Source organism: Dama dama, chromosome 5 (assembly GCF_033118175.1).
Source record: "Dama dama isolate Ldn47 chromosome 5, ASM3311817v1, whole genome shotgun sequence".
Classification (NCBI taxonomy): domain Eukaryota; kingdom Metazoa; phylum Chordata; class Mammalia; order Artiodactyla; family Cervidae; genus Dama; species Dama dama.
The window spans coordinates 91,326,026-91,351,675 of NC_083685.1; the positions used below are offsets into that span (position 1 = coordinate 91,326,026).

Sequence of the window (25,650 nt, forward strand, 5' to 3'; positions counted from 1 at the left end):
TTTTGGGGCTCAAAAATCACTGTGGATGGTGACTGCAGCCATGAAGTTAAAATACGCTTACTCTTTGGAAGAAAAGTTATGACCAACCTAGACAGCATATTGAAAAGCAGAGACATTACTTTGCCAACAAATGTCTGTTAGTCAAGGCTATGGTTTTTCCAGTAGTCATGTATGGATGTGAGAGTTGGACCATAAAGAAAGCTGAGCACCAAAGAATTGATGCTTTTGAACTGTAGTGTTGGAGAAGACTCTTAGAATCCCTTGGACTGCAAGGAGATCCAACTAGTCCATCCTAAAGGAAATCAGTCCTGAATGTTCATTGGAAGGACTGGTGTTAAAGCTGAAACTCCAATACTTTGGCCACCTGATGCGAAGAACTGACTCACTGGAAAAGACCCTGATGCTGGGAAAGACTGAAGGCAGGAGGAGAAGGGGACGACAGAGGATGAGATGGTTGGATGGCATCACCAACTCAATGGACATGAGTTTGAGTAAACCCTGGGAGCTGGTGATGGACAGGGAGACCTGGTGTGCTACAGTGCATTGGGTCAAAAAGTCAGACACAATTGAGTGACTGAACTGATTCAAGATGTCCAGAAATTCCTAGGATTTTCCAGATATTCTACTGATTCATTTTAAACTACTCAGGAACTGATATCCTTAGGAGAACCTGTCATTGCATCTTGTGTCAGGAACCTCATTTCATAATAAGATATATGTTGACTAAACAGAAGAAAACAAGAGTTAAGTATAATAATTAAGTAGATATATATGTATTTTTATAGGAATACTCATCACAAGAATAATATGAACATGTTCAAGAAGTCCAGCTTAGCTTTGTGAAACTAAGACCATCAGAACTTAAAAACTAACTTGCCAGGCAAAGGAATCTATACCAGTGAAGAAATCACTCACTAGTTTGCAGAGAGGGAAGATTCTAGAGTTTTTAAGTGTTAGGAAGGGAGCTTTATAGTGACTATACTTGTAACAGTTAAAGACAATCACACTGTATATAGGATAGAGTGAGTCCATAGGTTTGTACACGATTGATGAAAACAAGTACTATTGTTTAGCAGCTGAAAAAGAGGCTTCAGTTAGGTCTAGCAATGGTCTTGTGTACTGGGGTCGCTCAAAGTTCATGGTCTATTATCCACTTAAGCTGGCTAGAGCCAGTTTTTATGAAATACAACATTGAGTTTTGATATAATCTAGGCAAATTCTCTAAGTGGAAGATTTTCCTAACACAGCTTGAATGGATGGATGGAATTTGGATTGTGACAATTAGGGCAAGAAAGCATTTTTACTTCTATTCTTTAAGTAGTTAGATTTATATTGTACTCTTAAAGATCTCAAAACATTTAAGATGGGGAGACAGTTTTTTCAGCTGCGCTTGGTCTTTATTGCAGCGTGCCAGAGCTTCTCTAATTGTGGCACACGGGCCTCATTGCCCCATGGCATGTGGGATTTTAATTCCCTGATCAGGGATCAAACCCACATCACCTGCATTGGATAGCAGATTCTTAACCACTCGACCACCAGGGAAGTACTGTGGAGACTTTATTAACTAGCTTTGGTTGTGTAACAAAATACCTCAAAACTGAGTGGCTTAAATAAACAATCATTTATTTGCTCATGATTTTATGGGTTGGTAACTTTGGACTGGGCTCATGGCTCATCTCTGCTCCACATGGTATCACTCATACATTACAGTAAAATGGCAACTGATAGTCATCTGGTAAAGCAGTGGAGCAGGTTAGCCTAGGCTTATTCCAAGGTGGTGGTGCAAAGGCTCTTAAGTTTAATAAAACAGAGCAAACCCCAGTGTTTAAGAACGTTGATTCCTCTTTTTCCCCCAGTTTTATTGTGATACAATTTTTGTTATATAAGTTTTATTGTGATATAATTTATAGAACTTTTCAACTTTCTGCTTCCTGTGTTTGCTCATGGCCCATTGGCCAAAGGAAGTTACATGGCCACAGCCAGACACACGAGATGCAGAAATAGACTTTAATTCTTAATGCGAGGAGCTACAAAACTACATTGCCTACAAACAGACATGCTTACAGGAATGGAAAGAATTTGTGACAATTTTTGCATTTTTCCCTATTGTAGTTTTGTTTTTGTTTTTGTTTTTTTCCTTTCCCATCTCCTTAAAAGTTGATTGTGGATTTATACTTAGAATCTGCTTACAGGTTATGTTTATCCTATACTACAAAACCCTAAGTTAAGAGTTTTGGAGGCTATGAAATTCTGTTGATTAGATATCCTCTTGAGATAATGCAGGTCACAAAAGAGAAATTTTATTCAGTCCCTGAATGAGTTACGTTGTAAATTAAAAATCCATCTGGATTGTATTTAGAGCCCCCTGTGCAATGACCCTGAAGCACAAAACCAGGTTCTGTTTCTAAATGTGGACATTAATAAGAGGGAGGAAATGATGCCTGAACTGAGACCTAAAGGATGTGGAGGATCTAGCCAAAGGAAGAGAGGGAGGAAGGCTTTTCAGGCAAGTGGAACTGTGATAGAAACTCAATTTTGTTAATCCATTTTGATTGATACACATGAGAATCTGGGGACACCCAGTACTTATTACACAACGTCACTTACTTACCTGTTCTGCATTGGACCCTAAGCTTTACAATGGCAGAATCTATAGTAGGCGCTCAGTAAATGTGTAATGAGTGGATAAGAAACTCAGTGAGTGTGAATGAATGAATAATGAGAAAAAGCTCTAAGAAATACACAGAATAGAGAATCAGGAAGGAAAGACAGGAATAGAGGAGAGAGCTGTATAAAGGCTCCCCAGGTGGCAAAGTTGTAAAGAATCCACCTGCCAATGCCAGAGACTCAGGAAACCCTTGATTCAAACTGGAATCAAGACTGCCGGGAGAAATATCAATAACCTCAGATATGCAGATGACACCACCCTTATGGCAGAAAGTGAAGAAGAACTAAAGAGCCTCTTGATTAACGTGAAAGAGAAGAGTGAAAAAGCTGCAAACTCAACATTCAAAAAACTAAGATCACGGCATCTGGTCCCATCACTTTCTGGCAAATAGATGGGGAAACAATGGAAACAGTGACAGACTTGATTTTCTTGGGCTCCAAAATCTCTGCAGATGGTGATTGCAGCCATGAAATTAAAAGACACTTGCTCCTTGGAAGAAAAGCTATGACAAACCTAGACAGCATATTAAAAAGCAGAGACATTACTTTGCCGACAAAGTCCATACAGTCAAAGTTATGGCTTTTCCAGGAGTCATGTATGGATGTAAGAGCTGGACCATAAAGAAAGCTGAGCGCCAAAGATTTGATACTTTTGAACTGCGGTGTTAGAGAAGACTCTTGAGCGACTGCAAGGAGATCAAACCAGTCAATCTTAAAGGAAATCAATCCTCTATACTCACTGGAAGGACTGATGCTGAAGCTGAAGTTCCAATACTTTGGCCACCTGATGAGAAGAGCCAATTCTTTGGAAAAGATCCTGATGCTGGGAAAGATTGAAGGCAGGAAGAGAAGGGGATGACAGAGGACAGGGTGGTTGGATGGCATCACTGACTTGATGGACATGAGTTTGAGCAAACTCCAGGAGATGGTGACAGACAGGGAAGCCTGGCATGCTGCTGTCCATGCAGCAGCAAAAGCGTCGGACACAGCTGAGCAACTGAACAGCAACAACAACGGAGACCAGGGTTCAATCCTTGGGTTGGGAAGACACCCTGGAGCAGAAAATGGCAACCCACTACAGTATTCTTGCCTGGAAAATCCCATGGACAGAGGAGCCTGGCAGTCAGACAGCACTGAGCTACTGAACACACACGCATGCTGTATAAAGAGAGGGAGAGAGTGGGAAAGGGAGAGGCAGACAGATAAAGCAGCAGAGGGAGAAAGATAGTGGGAGAGGAGAGCCAGCTGAGAAGAGGCTGAGGGTTCTGAGCAGTGAGGTTTGGCTGGTTAGTCATCACATCAGAGGAATTTAGCACTTCCTTTAAAATGCTAATTATCTCCCAGCAGTTCAGAAACCAGCCCTTCTGCACTATTAAACAACTTGCCTGGGGGTATTCTCTGGCTATCCATTTTGCTGGTTGAGGAGCTAAAGTCCAAGATCCCACATGCTAGAGGCCAGAAAAACCAAAACAAAACAGAAGCAATATTGTAACAAATTATAAGAAAAAAACTTGCCTGTTTTTATTTTCAAACTTGAAATTTTATTTTTGAAATCTTCTTTTCTTACAGAAGTTTGAAGTCCTTATATGGGCATAAAGTAATGATTTAGATTTATATTGTTTCTCTTCGATTATTGTTTGTTGTTGTTTAGTCGCTAAATTGTGTCAAATTCTTGTGACTCCACAGACAGTAGCCCCATCACGCTCCTCTGTCCATTGAATTTCTCAGGCAAGAAAAGGTTGCCATTTCCTTCTCCAGGGGATCTCCCCAACCCAAGGATTGAACCTGCATTTCCTGCATTGGCAGGCTCCTTACCACTGAGCCACCTGGGAAGCCCCTCTTGGAACAGTAGTAGTGTTGGTTGCTCAGTCATGTCTGACTTTTTGGGACCCCATGGACTGTAGCCTGCCAGACTCCTCTGTCCATGGGATTCTCCAGACAAGAATCCTGAGTGGGTTGCCATTCCCTTCTCCAGATGATCTTCCCAACCCAGGGATTGAACCTGGATCTCCTGAATTGCAGGCAGACTCTTTACCATCTACGCTACAGGGAAGTCCCTGTATTAATCCCTCTTGGATTATTAGTTCTCCAATTTACCAGTTCCTACTGAGAAGTCTTTTGCACTTCAAAATCTGTCAGATTGCCTTAGTCTTTTCTTTGAAAAATGAAAGAAAGTGAAAGTCACTCAGTTGTGTCCGACTCTTTGCAACCCCACGGACTGTACTTGGAATTCTCCAGGCCAGAATACTGAAGTGGGTAGCCTTTCCCTTCTCCAGGGGATCTTCCCAACCCAGGGATCGAACCCAGGTCTCCCTCATTGTAGGCAGATTCTTTACCAGCTGAGCCATGAGAAGACCTGACTCAAACATTATTTGACAATTCTATTTGAAACCAGAAGCTACTTTTATTATTCTGAACCATTTTGTCGTTTCAGTCAAAACCCATCTGGTGGTTTTGAAGTCCTAATATGGATGATAAACATCAGTTCAGTTCAGTCGCTCAGTCGTGTCCAACTCTTTGCGACCCCATGAATCGCAGCACGCCAGGCCTCCCTGTCCATCACAAACTCCCGGAGTTTACTCAAACTCATGCCCATCCAGTCAGTGATGCCATCCAGCCATCTCATCCTCTGTCGTCCCCTTCTCCTCCTGCCCCCAATCCTTCCCAGCATCACGGTCTTTTCTGTTAGGTAGTTAGAATAGGGAAAAGGAGTCCAAAATGGCGGTGACTAAAAGACCAGGAAGGGAAAAGCCCGTGAAAATAGAACAGAGGAAGGTCACAGGAAGGTCCGAGGACTTCAGATAGAACAGCGCTCCTGCCTAAGTCCAATTTGCATAGGACAGGCCCAGGGGGAAGAAAAAAAAAAAAAAAAACATATAAAAAGAGGAGTCAAAGAGCTCTCTCTCTCTCTCTCTGTCTCTCTCCCTCTCTCTCCCTCTCTCTCCCTCTCTCCCTCTCTCCCTCCCTCCCAGGCATGCGTACTCTCTCTCGCTCTTCTCTTTGTGTCTTTGGATCCACGTGCCCTCATGCCTCGAAGATGGGTTTTCCTGCTATGATCTAAGTAAATAGAGCTGTAACACTGAGCTGTAACACTGATTTATTTAAGAGCTATAACACGGTCTGTCCTCCGAGAGCTGTGACTCGCCAAGGGGGCTTTAATGTCCGTCACTCCAAATTTTTGTTGTGACGAGACAAAGAACCGAGGAGCAGACACTCGCCTGACATTTCCAATGAGTCAACTCTTCTTATGAGGTGGCCAAAGTATTGGAGTTTCAGCTTCAACATCAGTCCTTCCAATGAACACCCAGGACTGATCTCCTTTAGGATGGACTGGTTGGATCTCCTTGCAGTCCAAGGGACTCTCAAGAGTCTTCTCCAACACCACAGTTCAAAAGCATCAATTCTTCGGTGCTCAGCTTTCTTTATAGTCCAACTCTCACATCCATACATGACCACTGGAAAAACCATAGCCTTGACCAGATGGACCTTTGTTGGCAAAGTAATGTCTCTGCTTTTTAGTATGCTGTCTAGGTTGGTCATAACTTTCCTTCCAAGGAGTAAGCATCTTTTAATTTCATGGCTGCAATCACCATCTGCAGTGATTTTGGAGCCCAGAAAAATAAAGTCTGACACTGTTTCCACTGTCTCCCCATCTATTTCCCATGAGGTGATGAGACCAGATGCCATGATCTTAGTTTTCTGAATGTTAAGCTTTAAGGCAACTTTTTCACTCTCCTCTTTCACTTTCATCAAGAAGCTTTTTAGTTCCTCTTCACTCTCTGCCATAAGGGTGGTGTCATCTGCATATCTGAGGTTATTGGTATTTCTTCCAGCAATCTTGATTCCAGCTTGTGCTTCTTCCACCCCAGCATTTCTCATGATGTACTCTGCATATAAGTTAAATAAGCAGGGTGACAATATACAGACTTGACGTACTCCTTTCCCAACTTGGAACCAGTCTGTTGTTCCATGTCCAGTTCTAACGGTTGCTTCCTGACCTGCATACAGGTTTCTCAAGAGGCAGGTCAGGTGGTCTGGTATTCTCATCTCTTTCAGAATTTTCCAGTTTATTGTGATCCACACTGTCAAAGGCTTTGGCATAGTCAATAAAGCAGAAATAGATGTTTTTCTGGAATTCTCTTGCTTTTTCAAGATGATCCAGCGGATGTTGGCAATTTGATCTCTGGTTCCTCTGCCTTTTCTAAATCCAGCTTGAACATCTGGAAGTTCATGGTTCATGTATTGCTGAAGCCTGGCTTGGAGAATTTTGAGCATTACTTTACTAGCGTGTGAGATGAGTGCAATTGTGTGGTAGTTTGAGCATTCTTTGGGATTGCCTTTCTTAGGGATTGGAATGAAAACGGACCTTTTCCAGTCCTGTGGCCACTGCTGAGTTTTCCAAATTTGCTGGCATACTGAGTGCAGGACTTTCACAGCATCATCTTTCAGGCTTTGAAATAGCTCAACTGGAATTCCATCACCTCCACTAGCTTTGTTTGTAGTGATTCTTTCTAAGGCCCACTTGACTTCACATTCCAGGATGCCTGGCTCTAGGTGAGTGATCACACCATTGTGATTATCTGGGTCGTGACTATCTTTTTTGTACCATTCTTCTGTGTATTCTTGCCACCTCTTCTTAATATCTTCTGTTTCTGCTAGGTCCATACCATTTTTGTCCTTCATTGAGCCCATTTTTGCATGAAATTTTCCCTTGGTATCTCTAATTTTCTTGAAGAGATCTCTAATCTTTCCCATTCTATTGTTTTCTATTTGTTCTATTGTTCTATTTGTTCTATTCCATTGTTCCTCTATTTCTTTGCATTGGTCATTGAGGAAGGCTTTCTTATCTCTCCTGGCTATTCTTTGGAACTCTGCATTCAAATGGGAGTATCTTTCCTTTTCTCCTTTGCTTTTTTGCTTCTCTTCATTTCACAGCTATTTGTAAGGCCTCCTCAGACAACCATTTTGCCTTTTTGCATTTCTTTTCCATGGGGATGGTCTTGATCCCTGTCTCCTGTACAATGTCACGAATCTCCATCCATAGGGATGACTAAAACCACAGTTCTTCCCCCATTTTCAACCTGAGTGATGCAACTCTGCCTGAGTAGAACGTAACTATTCTGCTTAGGGGCTGTCAAAAGTATTTGACTCTGGCCAGATAAAAGAAATTGGCAATAAATATTCCTGGACAGAAATCAAAAGTTGGATCCAAGGGATCAGAACTACCTGAGATGCTTGTTATAAACGCAGTTTCCAGTCTCCCTACCTAGACTTGGAATCAAAGTCTTTCCATGATGATTTCTGTGTCCAGGGAAAAAAGAGGCCGACCACCCTAAGGCCTTAGTGTATTCAATCTTGCTTTTATACATGGCAGCTTCTAGGGCTCTTCTTAGTACTTCTTAAATATAGTATTTCATTGAGTAAAATAATGCCGACCTCTATAAAAAGTCAAGTAATAGTAGCAGACAGCTTACGATAAATGCCAAACCGAGTATGTGCTAGGGGAAGGAGGGAATCACTGCAGGCCGAAATGAAGATCTCATGGGAAAAGAGAGGTCAAAAATTTAAATGAGGCTCTGAACTCTGAATTCTGCCATTTGAACAATCTGAGTCAAATCCAATAATCTTAACACACCATGTCTTCTATTTCTACATCCTTCAGAGTATCCAAGATAAAGGAGAATATTAAACAGAAACGAGAACAAAAAGAATACATAAACGATGTCAAAGCCAAGGTGGCCAACGCACGGAAACTGGCTCTGCAGGAGCAGTTCAATGAGTGGATTCTAGACCCCAAAGGAATGATTCCAATGGTCGTGGTAAGGAACAGGGTACCTGTGAAGGGTAAGGTGGAGTGGGTGGTAAGAGTGATTGCTAGATACTGAGCAATCTAGAGTGCTTCTAGAGTGCTAGAAGCTTCCCTCCAAATTTTCAGTCTTGCTGAGGTAAATCTAGCCCACGAAAGTAAGTTTCTTCAATCTTCTCTTGAACATTAAAAAGAAAATTCTAGGTAGATTTCCAAAATATTAACTCTGGCTGAATTTCACAAACTCTTCATTATAGACAGACATAGCTTCTGTTTGTTTTTTGTATGTGTGTGACTAATCACTTCTGTGAACTAAACGACCATGTCCTTTTTGTGGTGAGGAGTGGTGGTGTGGGCAGCACCATGCAGCTTGTGGAATTTTAATTCCCTGACCAGGGATCAAACCTGGGCCCTCAGCAGTGAAAGTGCGGAGTCCTAACCACTGGACTGCCAGGGAATTCCCTAAAAGACCATGTCATTAGCTCCAGAAAATAACTGCACTCTAAGAGATAAATATATTCTCTTAGGTATATGTAGGTGCTTCCCAGGTGGCACCAGCGGTAAAGAATCTGCCTGCCAATGCAGGAGATGCAGGAGACTTGGGTGTGATCCTTGGGTTGGGAAGATCCCCTGGAGTAGGAAATGGCAACCCACTCCAGTATTCTGCTTAGGAAATTCTATGGACAGAGGAGCCTGGTGGGCTACAGTCCATGGGTTCACAGAGTCGGACATTACTGAGCACACACATACACACAGGTATATGTAGATGTGAGAATAATTGTTGGTTATCTACAATACCAAGCATATTTCCAATTCAAAGTGAATTGCTAAAAATACATCAAGGAGGACAAGCCTCAGACTGGAAGAAAATGTTTACAAAAGACGTGGCTGATAAAGGACAATTATCCAAAATATACAAAGAGCTCTTGAAATCAACAATAAGAAAACAAATAGCAGTTTTAAAAATGGGCAAAAGACCTGAACAGACACTTCACCAAAGATATACAGATGGCAAACAAGCATATGAAAAGATGCTCCACATATGTCATTAAGGAAATGCAATTGAAAACAGCCATGAGATACCACTGCACACCTATCAGAACGACCAAAATCCAGAACACTGACAACACCAAATGTTGGCAAAGATGTGCAGCAACAGAAACTCTCATTCTTTATTGGTAGAAATACGAAATGGTTATGGCCACTTTGGCACACAGCTTGGCAGTCTCTTAGGAAACTAAACATATGCTTACCATATCATTGAGCCCTGGTAGAGGATCCTTTGTATTTACCCAAAGGTGTTGGAAACTCATGTCCACACAAAAACTGACACATGGATGTTTACTGCATAATTAACAATTAGCAAAACTTGGAAGCAACCAAGATGTCCTTCAGTGTGAAAGTTGCTTCAGTCGTGTCCAACTCTTTCTGACCCCTTGGACTGTAGCCCACCAGACTGCTCTGTCCATGGGACTCTCCGGGCAAGGATACTGGAGCAAGTTGCCACGCCCTCCTCCAGGGGATCTTTCTGACCCAGGGATTGAATCTGCGTCTCTTAAGTTTCCTGCATTGCAGGTGGATTCCTTACCACCAACGCCACCTGGGAAGCCATCCCTCAGTGGGTGAAAAATAAATAAATGTGGTACATCCAGATAGTGGAATATTATTCTGTGTTAAAAAGAAATGAGCTATCAAGCCATGAAAAGATGTGGGAGAACCTTACATGCATATTACTAAGTGAAAGAAGCCAATCTGAAAAGGCTATATACCGTATGAGTCTAACTCTATGACATTCCAGAAAAAGTAAAATTATGAAGACAGGAATGATGGGGTGTGGACAGAGATGAATAGACAGAGCACAGAAGAGTTTCAAGGTGGTGAAACAATTCTGTATTACATAATGATGGATACATGTCATCATATAATTTTCAAAACCCATAGTTATACATAAACTATGGACTTTGGGTTATGAGCTTACAGTGTAGGTTCATTGGTTGTAACAAATGTACCCTTGTGACTGGCGATGTTGATAGTAGAGTTAAGCCATGTATGTGGTGGGATGGGGGCAGGGAGTATATGGAAACTCTGTATCCTCTGGTTAATTTTGCTGTGAACCTAAAACTGATCTGAACAATAGTATTATTTTAAAAAAAAATAGATCAAGAGGAGCTCTGAAATTTTACTTTGTCATTGACGAATGAGGAATTACAGAGAATTCTTTGGATTGCCAAGCTTGTTGCCAAAGGTGCCTTAGCTTCATCAAGCCCAGTGTCCAAGGATTGTTAGAAATTTCCTTGGAGCAGGCAAATGGAATCCTATCAGCATCCTAGTTCCCACACAAAAGGGTTGAAAATCACTGAGGAAAATCATGTAAAAGTATTTTATATACTTTGAAATATGCTATAAACTAAATATTAACTCTTACTATTTCTGTGCCTGGGTCAGAAGAATTACTCAGGACTTAAACTGAAAGACTACAGATGGCTTTTATTCTGAAATACTAAATATATGGTAATTGAAAAGTAATATATGGTCTCTTTAATTTGCAGATTCAGAACGTTCTTCATGAATTTTTTCGAAATCCAGATTTGCAGCTTGGTAAGCCTGCCTCTTACTACAGCGTTTATTTCTCTCTCTCTTTTTTTGGAGGGGGAGAATGCTGCATTAAGATGAAGAACCAGTATTGAAGTAGACATTATCAAAGCTCCTACAGATGTTCTCAAGCTCCTTTGCTCTTCCCAGATGGAGAATGTAGAACAGCAGAGACTCAGTCAGTGAATTTTAATTCTTTTAGTCGAGTGGCCCATTTTATTTAAACTATTTTGTAATAACCCTTACTATTGAGAGAGTCAGTTCCTAGGCAGGTTGATAAGTCCAGGCTCTCTGAGGAAGAGAAAGGGGTCTGGAATTCTCAAGGAGGAGGAAAGGACAAACATCTTTTTTTTTTCCTCTACATTTCTTAGTCTTAGTCACATAAAACTTTTTTTTTTTCTTTAAGCCGGGAACTGATGATCAACAAACTCAGTTTAAACTGTGTACTAGGGATTATATAACAACAATGTATTCTGCTTGAGGACAGTTTCTCCTTCCTGAAAACCTTCTGACTAATCCTGATATCTTAGAACGTATATTAGGGAGTGGGTCTGGTAGGATCTTTCTATTGTTAAATTCTAAATCCTGTTATCCTAAAATGTAAATTGTAGGAGTAGATCTGGTAAAATTTTTACAACCTTGAGACATTCTTTTGATTTATTGTAATGACTAATTTAAAAAGTATATAATTCCCTTGCTAAAGACTAGAGAGTGGGGCACTCTCTACCCCACCCCCCCGCCACCTTCTGATGTCTATGTCAGAAGCTTTCTCTGCCCGCTTTTCACTGTAATAAAACTTCTGCCACACAAGAGCCCTGAGTGGTCAAGCCTGGTCTCTAGTTCCAAAGCTAAATCTTCTTCAGAGATCACAAATCCAACATTGCTCACTGTAAGCTCTCACTATCCTATCAAATTCCTAGAAAATATTACTTACTTTCAGAGAATTTTAAAAGAAAGATACAACGTCATAGCTGTGATATGGAGAAATACAAGGAAAGATATAAGAAAATTAAATGTGCCTTATTTCACAAGTTGTTGCTTGGCTACAACTTCACTGAAAGACAAATGGAATAGTCAGACATCTGTTCCCAGTGACTCAGATGATAAAAAATACACCTGCAATGGAGGAGACCTGGGTTCAATCCCTGGGTCGGGAAGATCCCCTGGAGAAGGAAATGGCAACCCACTCCTATATTCTTGCTTAGAGAATCCCATGAACAGAGGAGCTGGCTGGGCTACAGTCCACAGGGTCGCAAAGAGTCGGACACAACTAAGTGACTAACACTTTCACTTCATTTTTATAATGAATGTTTAGATATAAGAAAAGTAAAATTATGTACAATCAATTACACTCTTTGTATTTGACATTTTGAAGTAAGAGTAAAATGAATGGATTTGTATATATATATATATATACACAAATGGATTTGTATATATATACATATGTATTTGTATATATATGTAGAATCCCCATGCACAGAAAAACTACAAACGTAGACTAACACAGGTATATTATATTGGAGTTCAGATACAATTTATAATATTTCTTTCAATTATATAATTTTCTAAAATGCTGACCAGCTCTTGGCAAAGTTCCAAATGAATCAAGACAATTCTCAAATTTGATAGTAGTTACATTCTTGGAAAATTCAACAGCAAAAAAGTAATACTCTGTGTTTATATGTAAAATAGAATAGATTCCAGACTCAAAATTATTCTAAGCAATTTTTTTATCTACTCAAATGTCTGGCAAGAGGGGTAGCTTTACCGTGCAGGAATTGCACTCACTCCTCGGGTTTTCTTATTTAAACCCATGACTTCAGATGACTCTCAATCATATTTCCAAGCCAAATCTGCCACCTGAGTTCTACATACTATTTGAGAAGATCCGCAAGATGAGTGGTGAAGCAAAAAAAAAAAAAAAAAAAACCGACTTGCAAGTTGCAGATCAATATGATAATATTTATGCATAGAGAATCAAAAGATATATGTGTATATATACATTTTGTTGCTGCTGCTGTTTAGTTGCTAAGCCTTGTCTGACTTTTTGCGACCCCATGGACTATAGCCCACTGGGCTCTTCTGTTCGTGGGATTCTCCAGGCAAGAATACTGGAGTGGGTAGCCATCCCCTTCTCCAGGGGATCTTCCCAACCCAGGGATCGAACCAAACTGAAGCAGATTCTTTACTGTCTGAGCCATCAGGGAAACCCCATGTATTTTCATATGTGTGTGTGTGTGTGTGTGTGTGTTTGCTGACCAAGTTCTGTACAAAGCTATGGTTTTTCCAGTAGTCACGTATGGGTGGGAGAAGGCGATGGCACCCTACTCCAGTGCTCTTGCCTGGAAAATCCCATGGATGGAGGAGCCTGGTAGGCTACAGTCCATGGTGTTGCTAAGAGTCAGACAGGACTGAGCGACTGCACTTTCACTTTTCACTTTCATGCATTGGAGAAGGAAATGGCAACCCACTCCAGTGTTCTTGCCTGGAGAATTCCAGGGACAGGGGAGCCTGGTGGGCTGCTGTCTATGGGGTCGCACAGAGTTGGACACGACTGAATTGACTTAGCAGCAGCAGCAGCAGCAGCAGGATGTATGAATGTGAGAATTGGACCATAATGAAGGTTGAACACCAAATAATTGATGCTTTTAAACTGTGGTGTTAGAGAAGACTCTTGAGAGTCCCTTGGACAGCAAGGAGATCAAACCAGTCAATCATAAAGGAAATTAGTCCTGAATTAGAAGGACTGATGCTGAAGTGGAAGCTCCAATACTGTGGCCACCCAATGCGAAGAGCCGACTCATTAGAAAAGACCCTGATGCTGAGATAGATTGAAGGCAGGAGAAGAAGGGGTTGACAGAGCATAAGATGGTTGGATGGCGTCACCGACTTGATGGACATGAGTTTGAGCAAGCTCCAGGGGATGATGAAGGACAGGGAAGCCTGGCGTACTGCAGTCCATAGGGTCGCAAAGAGTCAGACACGACTGAGTGACCAAGTACACACACACACATATGAAAATACATAAAAAAGTTGCTGAAAGGGTGATAACGAACCACTGACAGTGGTTACTTCTAGAGCAGAGGGGAGTGAGAGTGCTGGTGGGGGGAGGGGGAGGGGAAATGGTCCATTTTCAAGTTTTCCTGCTAATATTTCCTGCTTGTATTATTCGAATCTTTTACCAAAAGAACATATTCATATATTATTTATTTAATTAAAAAACCATTAAAGACAAAATAAAGTCTTTAAAAAGCATTTGTGTTTTAGGACCTTCTAGCATAAACCAATACAGATATTTTTGTAGTCTTTTATACTATTGATATGCCTGTTTATTTCTGCTTTATCTTGACATGCTCATTAAAAATATAGGCATGCTCTTAAATGTTTGAATTCCTTGGCTAAATAGAAGCCAGGAAAAATTATAATTTTGTAGTAATCGGAATGTCACCCAACTATACATCATTCATTCTATTATAAATATTGATTGACATTAAGAATTTATGTTCTTTTGGAGTACTATAATATGAATATAAAATGAGAATGTGTTACAACCAAACTAACTATCAAATAACTTTTGTTCAATAATTAGAAACATGCTGCCTACCAGTAGATATTGCTGACTCAATGAAACCAAGATTGAACAAAACAGAATTTACACAAGTAAGAAGTTACATTATTCATTATTTGAATCAAATTATTTTCCAGTCTCAATCGTCTTTTGGTGGATGTCACATGTACAGTAATTTAGAATTAAATAAATGAAAGCGTAATAGCTAATTTGGGGCTTCCCAGGTGGTACTAGTAGTAAAGAACCACCTGCCAATGCAGGAGATGTAGGAGATGCGGGTTCGATCCCTGGGTCAGGAAGGTCTCCTGGAGGAGAGCATGGCAATCCACTCCAGTATTCTTGTCTGGAGAGTCCCATGGAGAGAGGAGCCCGGCAGGCTGCAGTCCATAGGGTTGCACAGAGTCAGACACAACTGAAGCAGATTCACAGGCAGGCAAGCAATAGCTTATTTTATCAATTCTCAGATGTACACTTTAAAGTATTTTGGTTCAGTTCAATTGCTCAGTCACATCCGACTCTTTGAGACCCCATGGAGTGCAGCCCGCCAGTCTTCTCTGTCTATCACCAACTCCTGGAGCTTGCTTAAACTCATGTTCATTGAGTTGGTGACGCCATCCAACCACCTCATCCTCTGTTGTCCCCTTCTCCTCCCACCTTCAATCTTTCCCAACATCAGTGTCTTTTCCAATGAGTTAGTTCTTTGCATCAGGTGGCCAAAGTATTGGAGTTTCAGCTTCAGCATCAGTCCTTCCAATGAATATTCAGGACTGATTTCCTTTCGGATTCAGTGGTTTGATCTCCCTGCAGTCCAAAGGACTCTCATGAGTCTTCTCCAACACCACAGTTCAAAAGCATCAATTCTTTGGCCCTCAGCTTTCTTTATAGTCCAACTCTCACATCCATACATGACTACTGGAAAAACCATATCTTTGACTAGACAGACCTTTGTTGGCAAAGTAATGTCTCTGCTTTTTAATATGCTGTCTAGGTTTATCATAGCTTTCCCTCCAAGGAGCAAGTGTCTTTTAATTTCATGGCTGCAATCACCATCTGCAGAGATTTTGGCGCCCAAGAGAATAAAGTCTGTCACTGTTTCCATTGTTTCCCCAACTATTTGCCATTAAGTGATTAAATTAAATCAAATCAGCAACTCCTGGAAACTTCAGCAATTCTTATTCCTACTTTTATAGAAGATTCAGAAAGGTTCAGAAAGGTTAAGTAACTTGTACAAGGTCTCACAGTTAGTGGAGCTGGAGAAATTAGTATTCAGGCTGTTTGCTTCAAAGTCAACACAAAATTACACTTGATAAAGTATGATTCTATTGTAGTGGAATAAGCAAAAGAAGCAGTTTAACAGTACCAGGGTCCTATTTCTTCAGCCCGCTTTTATATTTTTTCATGACTTTCCTCTAATTCCCCTTGTTTTTCTGAGTACCAAAGTCAAGGTCACTTTCTCTTCTACTCCTACACCCTTGCTTCATGGGCTGTGATGACTGTGCACTAAATATGATTTCAAGATTCTGTGTGAAGGATTTCTGGAACCCTTGAAATGATTATCATGTAGATAAGAACTTGGCAATCCTGTCTCTATTATGTTCTGATTTCTTAGATTCTGTATTTGAGTATTTGGCATCCGTTAGTCACAGGGCCAAACCAATGGCCAAAATTGTTTATATATTCTCTGTGATCCAAAGCACATACCCTGAACCACCTTGTTTAAACCTCACTCACCAAACCAGTATTTCCCCAGCCTCAAATCAACCCAGGACCAGATGCCAGATAACTGGGGACAGCTCCTGTGCCCCAAAGTCTCTAGGGATTATTCAAATTGCCAGTTCTAAACTGTTTACCCTGCCCTGCCTTATCTTTCCTGAGCAAACTCTAATAAAGACTGTTCTGGACCAAGGGGGATGGTGGAATGAATTGAGAGGTTGGGATTGACATATATACACTATTGATATTATGTTTAAATAGATAACTAATGAGAATCTATGGACTTCTCTGGTGGCTCAGGAGTAAAAAAATCTGCCTGCCAATGCAGGAGACGTGGGTTTGATCCCTAGGTTGGGAAAATCCCCCGGAGAGAGAAATGGCAAACCAATGCAGTCTTTTCCCCTGGGAAATCCCACAGACAGAGGAGCCTGGTGAACTACAATCCATAGAGTCGCAAAAGAGTTGGACATGACTTAGCAACTAAAAACAAAACAAAATATTCCTTCATATGTACATACTGCACTTTATCCATTCATCAATTGGGCTGTTTTCACTTTTTTATTGTTGTAAATAATGCTGCTATAAACATTTGTGTATATGTTTGCCTATGAGCATATGTCTCATTTCCCTTAGGTATATACCTAAGAGAGGAATGGCTGATTCATATACCAACTCTACATTTAACCTTTTAAGGAACTGCCAGACTGCTTTCCACAGTGGCTGCCTGCCCTGTTTTATATTCCCATAGTGAATGAGCATTGTAGTTACTCCACATCCTTGGCAACACTTGTTATTCTCGGTTTTGTTTGTTTGTTTGTTTGCTTTGTTTCATCATTTTGTCTTTTAACTACAGCCACCCCGTGGGTGTAAGGTGGTAGCTCACAGTGCTTTGAAAATGCTAAATGGCTTTGATGGCTAAAATGACACTGAGCATCTTTCCAGGTATTGGCTACTTACATATCTTTGGAGAAATGCCTACTTATATCCTTTGACCATTTTTAAATTGGGTTACTTGTCTTTATTATTGGGTTATTAAAACTTTAAGATAGTCTATATATTTTGTATAATCCAGATGTATTTGACAATCCCTTGTCAAATATATATTGGAAATATTTTCTCCTATTCTGCTGGTTATCTTTTCATTTTCTTTGCTTTTTTAAAAAGTTAGTTTCCTGTCCTCACTGTTGCATGTAGGAATTTAGTTCCCAGACCAGGGATCAAACCCACGCCCCCTGCAGTAGAAGCACAGAGAGTTCTAACCACTGGCTTGCCAGGGAAGTCCCTCCTTTCATTTTCTTGATGATGTCCTTCAAAGCACTAAAATTTTAGTTTTGATGAAGTCCAATTTGTCTATCTTTTTCTTTTGCTGCTTTTGCTTTTGATGTTATAGCCAAGAAAATATTGCCTAATTAAGGGTCATAAAGATAGGCTCATGTATTTTAGAGTTTTAACTCATACATACGTCTGTTTAAACGTCTGATCCTTTGAGTTCAATTTTGTGTATGGTGTGAAGTAACAAAACTTCTTAAGTATTTGATAACTTAAAAAGGCAAAAAATAAATAAGGATTTGAAGAACCTGTTATACTGTTCTATATATAATAAGACATTATTTAATATAATGTCTGAATGCAATCTCAAAAACGACAGAATGATCTCTGTTCATTTCCAAAGCAAACCATTCAATATCACGGTAATCCAAGTCTATGCCCTGACCAGTAATGCTGAAGAAGCTGAAGTTGGACAGTTCTATGAAGACCTACAAGAACTTCTAGAACTAACACCCAAAAAAGGTGTCCTTTTCATTATAGGGGACTGGAATGCAAAAGTAGGAAGTTAAGAAACACCTGGAGTAACAGGCGAATTTGGCCTTGGAGTACGGAATGAAGCAGGGCAAAGGCTAATAGAGTCCTGCCAAGAGAACACACTGGTCATAGCAAACACTCTCTTCCAACAACACAAGAGAAGACTCTACACATGGACATCACCAGATGGTCGACACCAAAATCAGATTGATTATATTCTTTGCAGCCAAAAATGGAGAAGCTCTATACAGTCAGCAAAAACAAGACTGGGAGCTGACTGTGGCTCAGATCATGAACTCCTTATTGCCAAATTCAAACTTAAATTGAAGTAAGGAGAAAACCACTAGACCACTCAGGTATGACTTAAATCAAATCCCTTATAACTATACAATGGAAGTGAGAAATAGATTTAAGGGACTAGATCTGATAGACAGAGTGCCTGATGAACTATGGATGGAGGTTCATGACATTGTACAAGACACAAGAATCAAGACCATCCCCAAGAAAAAGAAATGCAAAAAAACAAAATGGTTGTCTGAGGAGGCCTTACAAATAGCTGTGAAAAGAAGGGAAGTGAAAAACAAAGAAGAAAAGGAAAGATATACCCATTTGAATGCAGAGTTCCAAAGAACAGCAAGAAGAGATAAGAAAGCCTTCCTCAGAGATCAATGCAAAGAAATAGAGGAAAACAATAGAATGGGAAAGACTAGAGATCTCTTCAAGAAAATTAGAGATACAAGGGAACATTTTATGCAAAGATGGGCTCAATAAAGGACAGAAATGGTATGGACCTAACAGAAGCAGAAGATATTAAGAAGAGGTGGCAAGAATACACAAAAGAATTATACAAAAAAGATCTTCATGAAGGTCCCGGATAATCACAATGGTGTGATCACTGACCTAGAGTCAGACATCCTGGAATGTGAAGTCAGGTGGTCCTTAGAAAGCATCACTACGAACAAAGCTAGTGGATGTGATGGAATTCCAGTTGAGCTATTTCAAATCCTGAAAGATGATGATGTGAAAGTGCTGCACTCAATATGCCAGCAAATTTGGAAAACTCAGCAGTGGCCACAGGACTGGAAAATGTCAGTTTCCATTCCAATTCCAAAGAAACGCAATGCCAAAAATTGCGCTCATCTCACATGCTAGTAAAGTAATGCTCAAAATTCCCCAAGCCAGGCTTCAGCAATACGTGAACTGTGAACTTCCTGATGTTCAAGCTGGTTTTAGAAAAGGCAGAGGAACCAGAGATCAAATTGCCAACATCCGCTGGATCATTGATAAAACAAGAGAGTTCCAGAAAAACATCTATTTCTGTTTTATTGACTATGCCAAAGCCTTTGATTGTGTGGATCACAATTAACTGTGGAAAATTCTGAAAGAGATGGGAATACCTGACCACCTGACCTGCCTCTTGAGAAATCTGTATGCAGGTCAGGAAGCAACAGTTAGAACTGGACATGGAACAACAGGCTGGTTCCAAATCGGGAAAGGAGTATGTCAAAGCTGTATATTGTCACCCTGCTTATTTAACTTATATGCAGAGTACATCATGAGAAATGCTGGGCTGGAGGAAGCACAAGCTGGAATCAAGATTGCTGGGAGAAATATAAATAACCTCAGATATGCAGATGACACCACCCTTATGGCAGAAAGTGAAGAACTAAAGAGCCTCTTGATGAAAGTGAAAGAGGAGAGTGAAAAAGTTGGCTTAAAGCTCAACATTCAGAACACTAAGATCATGGCATCTGGTCCCATCACTTCATGGGAAATAGATGGGGAAACAGTGGAAACAGTGTCAGACTATTTTCTTGGGCTCCAAAATCACTGCAGATGGTGATTGCAGCCATGAAATTAAAAGATGCTTACTCCTTGGAAGGAAAGTTATGACCAACCTAGACAGCATATTAAAAAGCAGAGACATTACTTTGCCAACAAAGGTCCATCTAGTCAAGGCTATGGTTTTTCCAGTGGTCATGTATGGATGTGAGAGTTGGACTATAAAGAAAGCTGAGCGGCGAAGAATTGATGCTTTTGAACTGTGGTGTTGGAGAAGATTCTTGAGAGTCCCTTGGACTGCTAGTAGACCCAACCAGTCCATCCTAAAGGAGATCAGTCCTGGGTGTTCATTGGAAGGACTGATGTTGAAGCTGAAGCTCCAATACTTTGGCCACCTGATGCGAAGTGCTGACTCATTGGAAAAGACCCTGATGCTGGGAAAGATTGAGGGCAGGAGGAGAAGAGGATGACAGGATGAGATGGTTGGATGGAGTCACTGACTCAATGGACATGGGTTTGGGTGGACTCCGGGAGTTGGTGATGCACAGGAAGGCCTAGAGTGCTGTGTGGTTCATGGGGTTGCAAAGAGTCGGACACGACTGAGCAACTGAACTGAACTGATGTAATAAGACATTTTACAAGCATATACAGAACTCCAGTCCCTACAGTTACCCTGATCTAGTTTTCAAGGAATATTTATCAGACTTTATCATAAATAGGCCACCAGTAAAACTTTGTAAGTTTCAAAAACTAGAAATCTGATGTTATATTTTCTTGAAAGTGCAAGTCTTTCAGTCTTGTCCGATTCTTTTGGACCCCATGGACTATACAGTCTATGGAATTCTCCAGGCCAGAACACTGGAGTGGGTAGCCATTCCCTTCTCCAGGGTATCTTCCCAACTGAGGGATCTAACCCAGGTCTCCCACATTGCGGGCGGATTCTTTACCAGGGAAGACCAAGAATACTGGAGTGGGTAACCTATCCCTTCTCCAGCGGATCTTCCTGACCCAGGAATCAACCTGGGGTTTTTTGCATTGCAGGCAGATTCTTTACCAGCTGAGCTACCAGGGAAGCCCATTTGTTATGTAATAAAACTGGAAAATAAACAATTTTAAAATTATGTAAGCCCAATCATTTTGAAATTGAAAAATACTTTATTTAGTAATTATTGGGTCAAGATCTTACATCTAATTGTATGGAATGCTACTAAATATTTACTCAGTTGAGAAATTATAGCCTTAAGACTTTAAAAAAATATAGTAGGGTAAAGAATTTTAAAAGCACAGATAAATATAAAAATAGAATAACAATGTATATATCCCTATAACCTATTAATAGAATTAATTCTTAATAACACCATGGAATATTTTTGTAAGGAAAAATTACTTGATTTTGTAAAAATTATCATGACTAAACAAAAAGTATTCAAACAACTCGTAAAAGTGCAAAGATGAGGATTTAAAATTTTTCATAAATTTCTTTTTTAAAGTATTTATTTATTTATTTGGCTGCACTGGGTCTTGGTTGCAGCATGTGAACTCTTAGTTCCTCAACCAGGGATCAAACCTGGGCCCCCTGCATTGGGAACACAAAGTCTTAGCCACTGGACCACCAGGGAAATCCCTATCATTAATTTCTTACCCAGAAATAACCATTGTTAGTCTTAGATGAACATCATTTAAAACAGCTTTATATTTTTTGTCTCAGTAAATAGAGGTGTATATAATGTCTCAGTAAATAGAGGGATATATAATGTGGATGTCATAAATTTTGTTGTAAAATTTTAATTACTTTAAATAAAAAGTATTTAATTGTGCTTGATTCCAATAGAGGAAAGAGAAACTAAAGTATAAATAAGGGAATTAATGAAATTGGACATATCTTCACAAAAATTATTCTAAAATCATTCTAAGAAAAGGCAATATGATAAAGATCAGAAAAGGTTACAGTCATTTTTTAACTCACATATTTCAATTACATAAAATAACAGTTGACACGCTAGTATAAAAGGTGAAGGGTTTAATATTTCCTCATGTCTTCCTATCTTTTTTCCTTTTTGTGTTCCCCAAGTTTAGTTTAGTTTTTTCTCTTGGCCATGCCCCATGGCTTGTGGGATCCTAGTTCCCTGATCTGATATTGAACCCAGGCCCCAGCAGTGAAAGCACCAAGGCCTAACCACTGGACTGTCAGGGAATTCCCCGAGGTTTAGTTATTTTATCCAGATTTACATTATTTACTTTTTTTCCTGTAATTACTGTTCCTATAGTTGATTAATCTTAGTCTAATATTTAAATGGATTTGAGGTTCACCTCCTGTCTTTTTACAATGGTTTTTCGATTCCTGAGTTATTTATTTTTATTCATCTCTTAATTGGCTAAATTTCTTGTAAAGTTTTTTCAAGAAGGTCACAAGGGTGCTATATTTTCTGACTTCTTTTATGTTGAAAATGCCTGCATATTGCCTCTGAAACTGTATTTTGAATGAATATACTGTATTTGGGTCACCTCAAAACAATATAGACGTTGCTTAATTATTTTCTGGTATTGAATGTTGTGAAGTCTGATGTCAGTTTTATTTCCTCCCTTCATTCATTTAAATTATTTCAACAATATGTACATATACACACACATACATATTATATATGAATACATATATGTATATAACCATATATGATATTTGTCTGTGTGTATATGTATATGTGTATGTAAGTCCACACAAAGGAGAAAATGGGTTAGGGTGAAATATATATATGTGCTGTGCTTAGTCACTGAGTTGTATTCAACTCTGCAATCCCATGGACTGTAGCCCACCAGGCTCCTCTGTCCATAGGGATTCTCCAGGCAAGAATACTGGAGTGGGTTGCCATGCCCTCCTCCAGGGGATCTTCCCAACCAGGGATTGAACCCAGGTCTCCCACATTGCAGGAGGATTCTTTACCTTCTGAGCCACCAGGGAAGTCATATATATATGACTTCATATATATATATATATATATATATATATATATATACACAGTTAATAGGATAGATATATATATAATATATATAACTGTGTATATATACACAGTTAACAGGAACTTTTAGCATTCTATGTAATATCTTTGTAGATGTATATATCTATATATATGTATTTGCATACATATATGTGTGTTTATATAAATAAACTTCTTTTTAATGAGTGGTTTGGACTAATAATAATAGTTTTTCTGACATTTCCCTCCTTCTCCTAAAATGCGAATAGCACATCTTACGGTACTTTATGTAGAGTGAAGAGCTATTACATCAACAGAAACCAAGGAAGTATTTCTTATATAAAATATTATTGGATATATTTTAAAAAATATATTATTGATATATTTATTTATCTGATCAATAAATCTCTAAGACATGACATCAGACAAAGAAGTAGTGTTTAGAACACCTACATTTTTAAAAATTTATTTTTTATTGAGATAACTTTAGTTTATAAGGTTCATGTATAACATGGATGGAATATTTGCTTTTAAAGAGGTGTGTTTTAAGGTTATTCTGCCAGCACTCAATGAAACTGAAACGAAATTATAACCGTCGACTATTACACACAGGCGCCACCCAGTGGCGATACTATGCCATGCAAGTGCCCCCTAATTGTTTTAATGAGCAGTGTAATTAGCATTCAGGTTGGAGCATGTTTGGAAAAAATAAGAGTCACTGAGTAATAATTACTGATAATATAGAGAAAAAGACAAATGGAGAGAATGAATGGCCACATAAACTTCCATATTCACATCATTTTTCTCTTTTCATCTGTTTTATTCCAGTAAATGAAGACCAAAAATAGCTATTTTAGAATATTTACTTCTGGTCTGTTACTTCTTAAGTATATATTATTTACTCTCTGTGCTAGAACAGAGCTCAAAATTCAAGTTGTATTTCTTACACTTAAGGATCAAATAATGCATTGTTGTATGGGAGTGTGCCTGTGGGTATAGGCAGGCATTTATGTCCATGTGTGTATGTGTGTGCACATGTGCATACATACACTGGATGAAGCCAGAGTAGGGTACACAGAATGGAAGAATCAAAATATAAGCAAACTAAGGATGTGCATGCGTGCTCAGTCGTGTCTGACTCTTTGTGACCCATGAACTGTAGCCCACCAGGCTCCTCTGTCCATGGCATTTCCCACACAGGAGTGGGTTGCCATTTCCTCCTCCTGGGGATCTTTCTGACCCAGGGATCGAACCTGAGTCTCCTGTGTTGCAGGTGGATTCTTTACCTGCTGAGCCCTTGGGGAAGTCCCCAAGTTAAGAACACATGGCACAAAAAGACAATTACAAAGCAATGAACATGTGTGAAACATTATGAGTTAATCTGTTATGTTTTTATTATGGTGCTGAGGGATGCACAGTAGAATAAAAGTGAGACTTCAGTGGACCAGGGTTTATGTAGGAAAGCTTTCTAGTGTTCATGAGTTTTAAATTTCTTCTACTTATGTATCTCCACCTTGTAGTTCTTTACTTTAGAAAGAACACTAAGAGCAATGCTTTAAATGTTTATTTATTGACAGGAATGATTTCTTTTACATTTTTATTTTATATTGGAGTATAGTTGATTAACAATGTTGTGTTAGTTTCAGGGGTACAGCAAAGTGATTTGGTTATACATATACATGTGTCTATTCTTTTCCAATTTCTTTTCCTATTTATGTTGCTACATAATATTGAACAGAGTTCCCTGTGGCATATAGTAGGTCCTTGTTGGTTTACCCATTTTAAATATAGCAGTGTGTACATTGACAGGAACAAGTTTAAATGTAAAATGTGCTAGTTTATTTGAGATTGTTTTGATTATAAATAGAATATTTAGACTCATAAGAAATATATTTTGGGAACGTGTCAAGTTCATTTTAAATTCTCAGAGCACTCTGGCTCCCATGAGACAACTCTTTCTAGTAGGCAAAACTTAGCATTTGCATCACTTTTACAGTGAGTTGTTCAAGTAGATATTGTGTTCCCTATACAAATTTTAAAACCAAGAGTTGTCTTTTTTTTTTAATTTACTGGAGTATAAAGTTATTTCACAGCTCTGTGCTAGTTTCTGCCATACAGCAAAGTGAATCAGCCATTTATATACACATGTCCCCTCCCTCCTGGACATCCCTCTCATCTAGGTCACCAGAGAGCATCACATAGAGCTGCCTGTGCTATTCAGCAGGCTCTCACTAGTTATTTATTGCATTCATAGCAGTGTACACATGTCAATCCCAGTCTCCCACTTCATCCCACCCTCCTCCCCCGCTTGGTATCCCCACACTTGTTCTCGATGTCTGAGTCTCTGTTTCTGCTATGCAAATAGGTTCATCAGTACCATTTTTCTAGATTCCACGTGCTATATGAGCACACCACTTCTTCAATGATAGACAGCAAATATACTGTGTATTTCAATATTCTCTAGTTCTTGTTTGCAGACATTTCTGAAATGTTATTTACTACCAAAGCTTACAAATACAGTTTGGAAGTTAATACCTAACATAGTTTCTTACTGTTGCTCGCAGATCACCCACTTCATGAACTCCCCTGTATGTCTATAATTAAACGTGTGAATCTCAAGGCTGTAGAATGTAACAATAACTACCAACCTCTTAAACATGACATTTACTGCATCCTCAACATTGTGATTTTCCTGTCAGAAATGAAAAGCCTAGAATTCATTACGCTGGGATCCAGTACATACAGAC

The 25,650-nt window shown here is 39.5% G+C and overlaps 1 protein-coding gene and 1 non-coding gene across 2 annotated transcripts in view; one reads left to right on the plus strand and one right to left on the minus strand.

The window, feature by feature from the left end:
- The window catches only part of EFCAB5 (EF-hand calcium binding domain 5), a 91,856-nt gene that overhangs the window by 26,318 nt on the left and 39,888 nt on the right, over positions 1–25,650 (plus strand). The window contains exons 6-8 of the mRNA XM_061142987.1: positions 8,330–8,486; positions 11,023–11,071; positions 14,655–14,725. Coding sequence (XP_060998970.1) covers positions 8,330–8,486; positions 11,023–11,071; positions 14,655–14,725 — 277 coding nt within the window. The remainder of the gene's footprint in view (positions 1–8,329; positions 8,487–11,022; positions 11,072–14,654; positions 14,726–25,650) is intronic.
- Positions 8,858–8,930, minus strand: TRNAE-UUC (transfer RNA glutamic acid (anticodon UUC)). Its single transcript has one exon. It is a non-coding gene; the product is annotated as a tRNA-Glu (tRNA).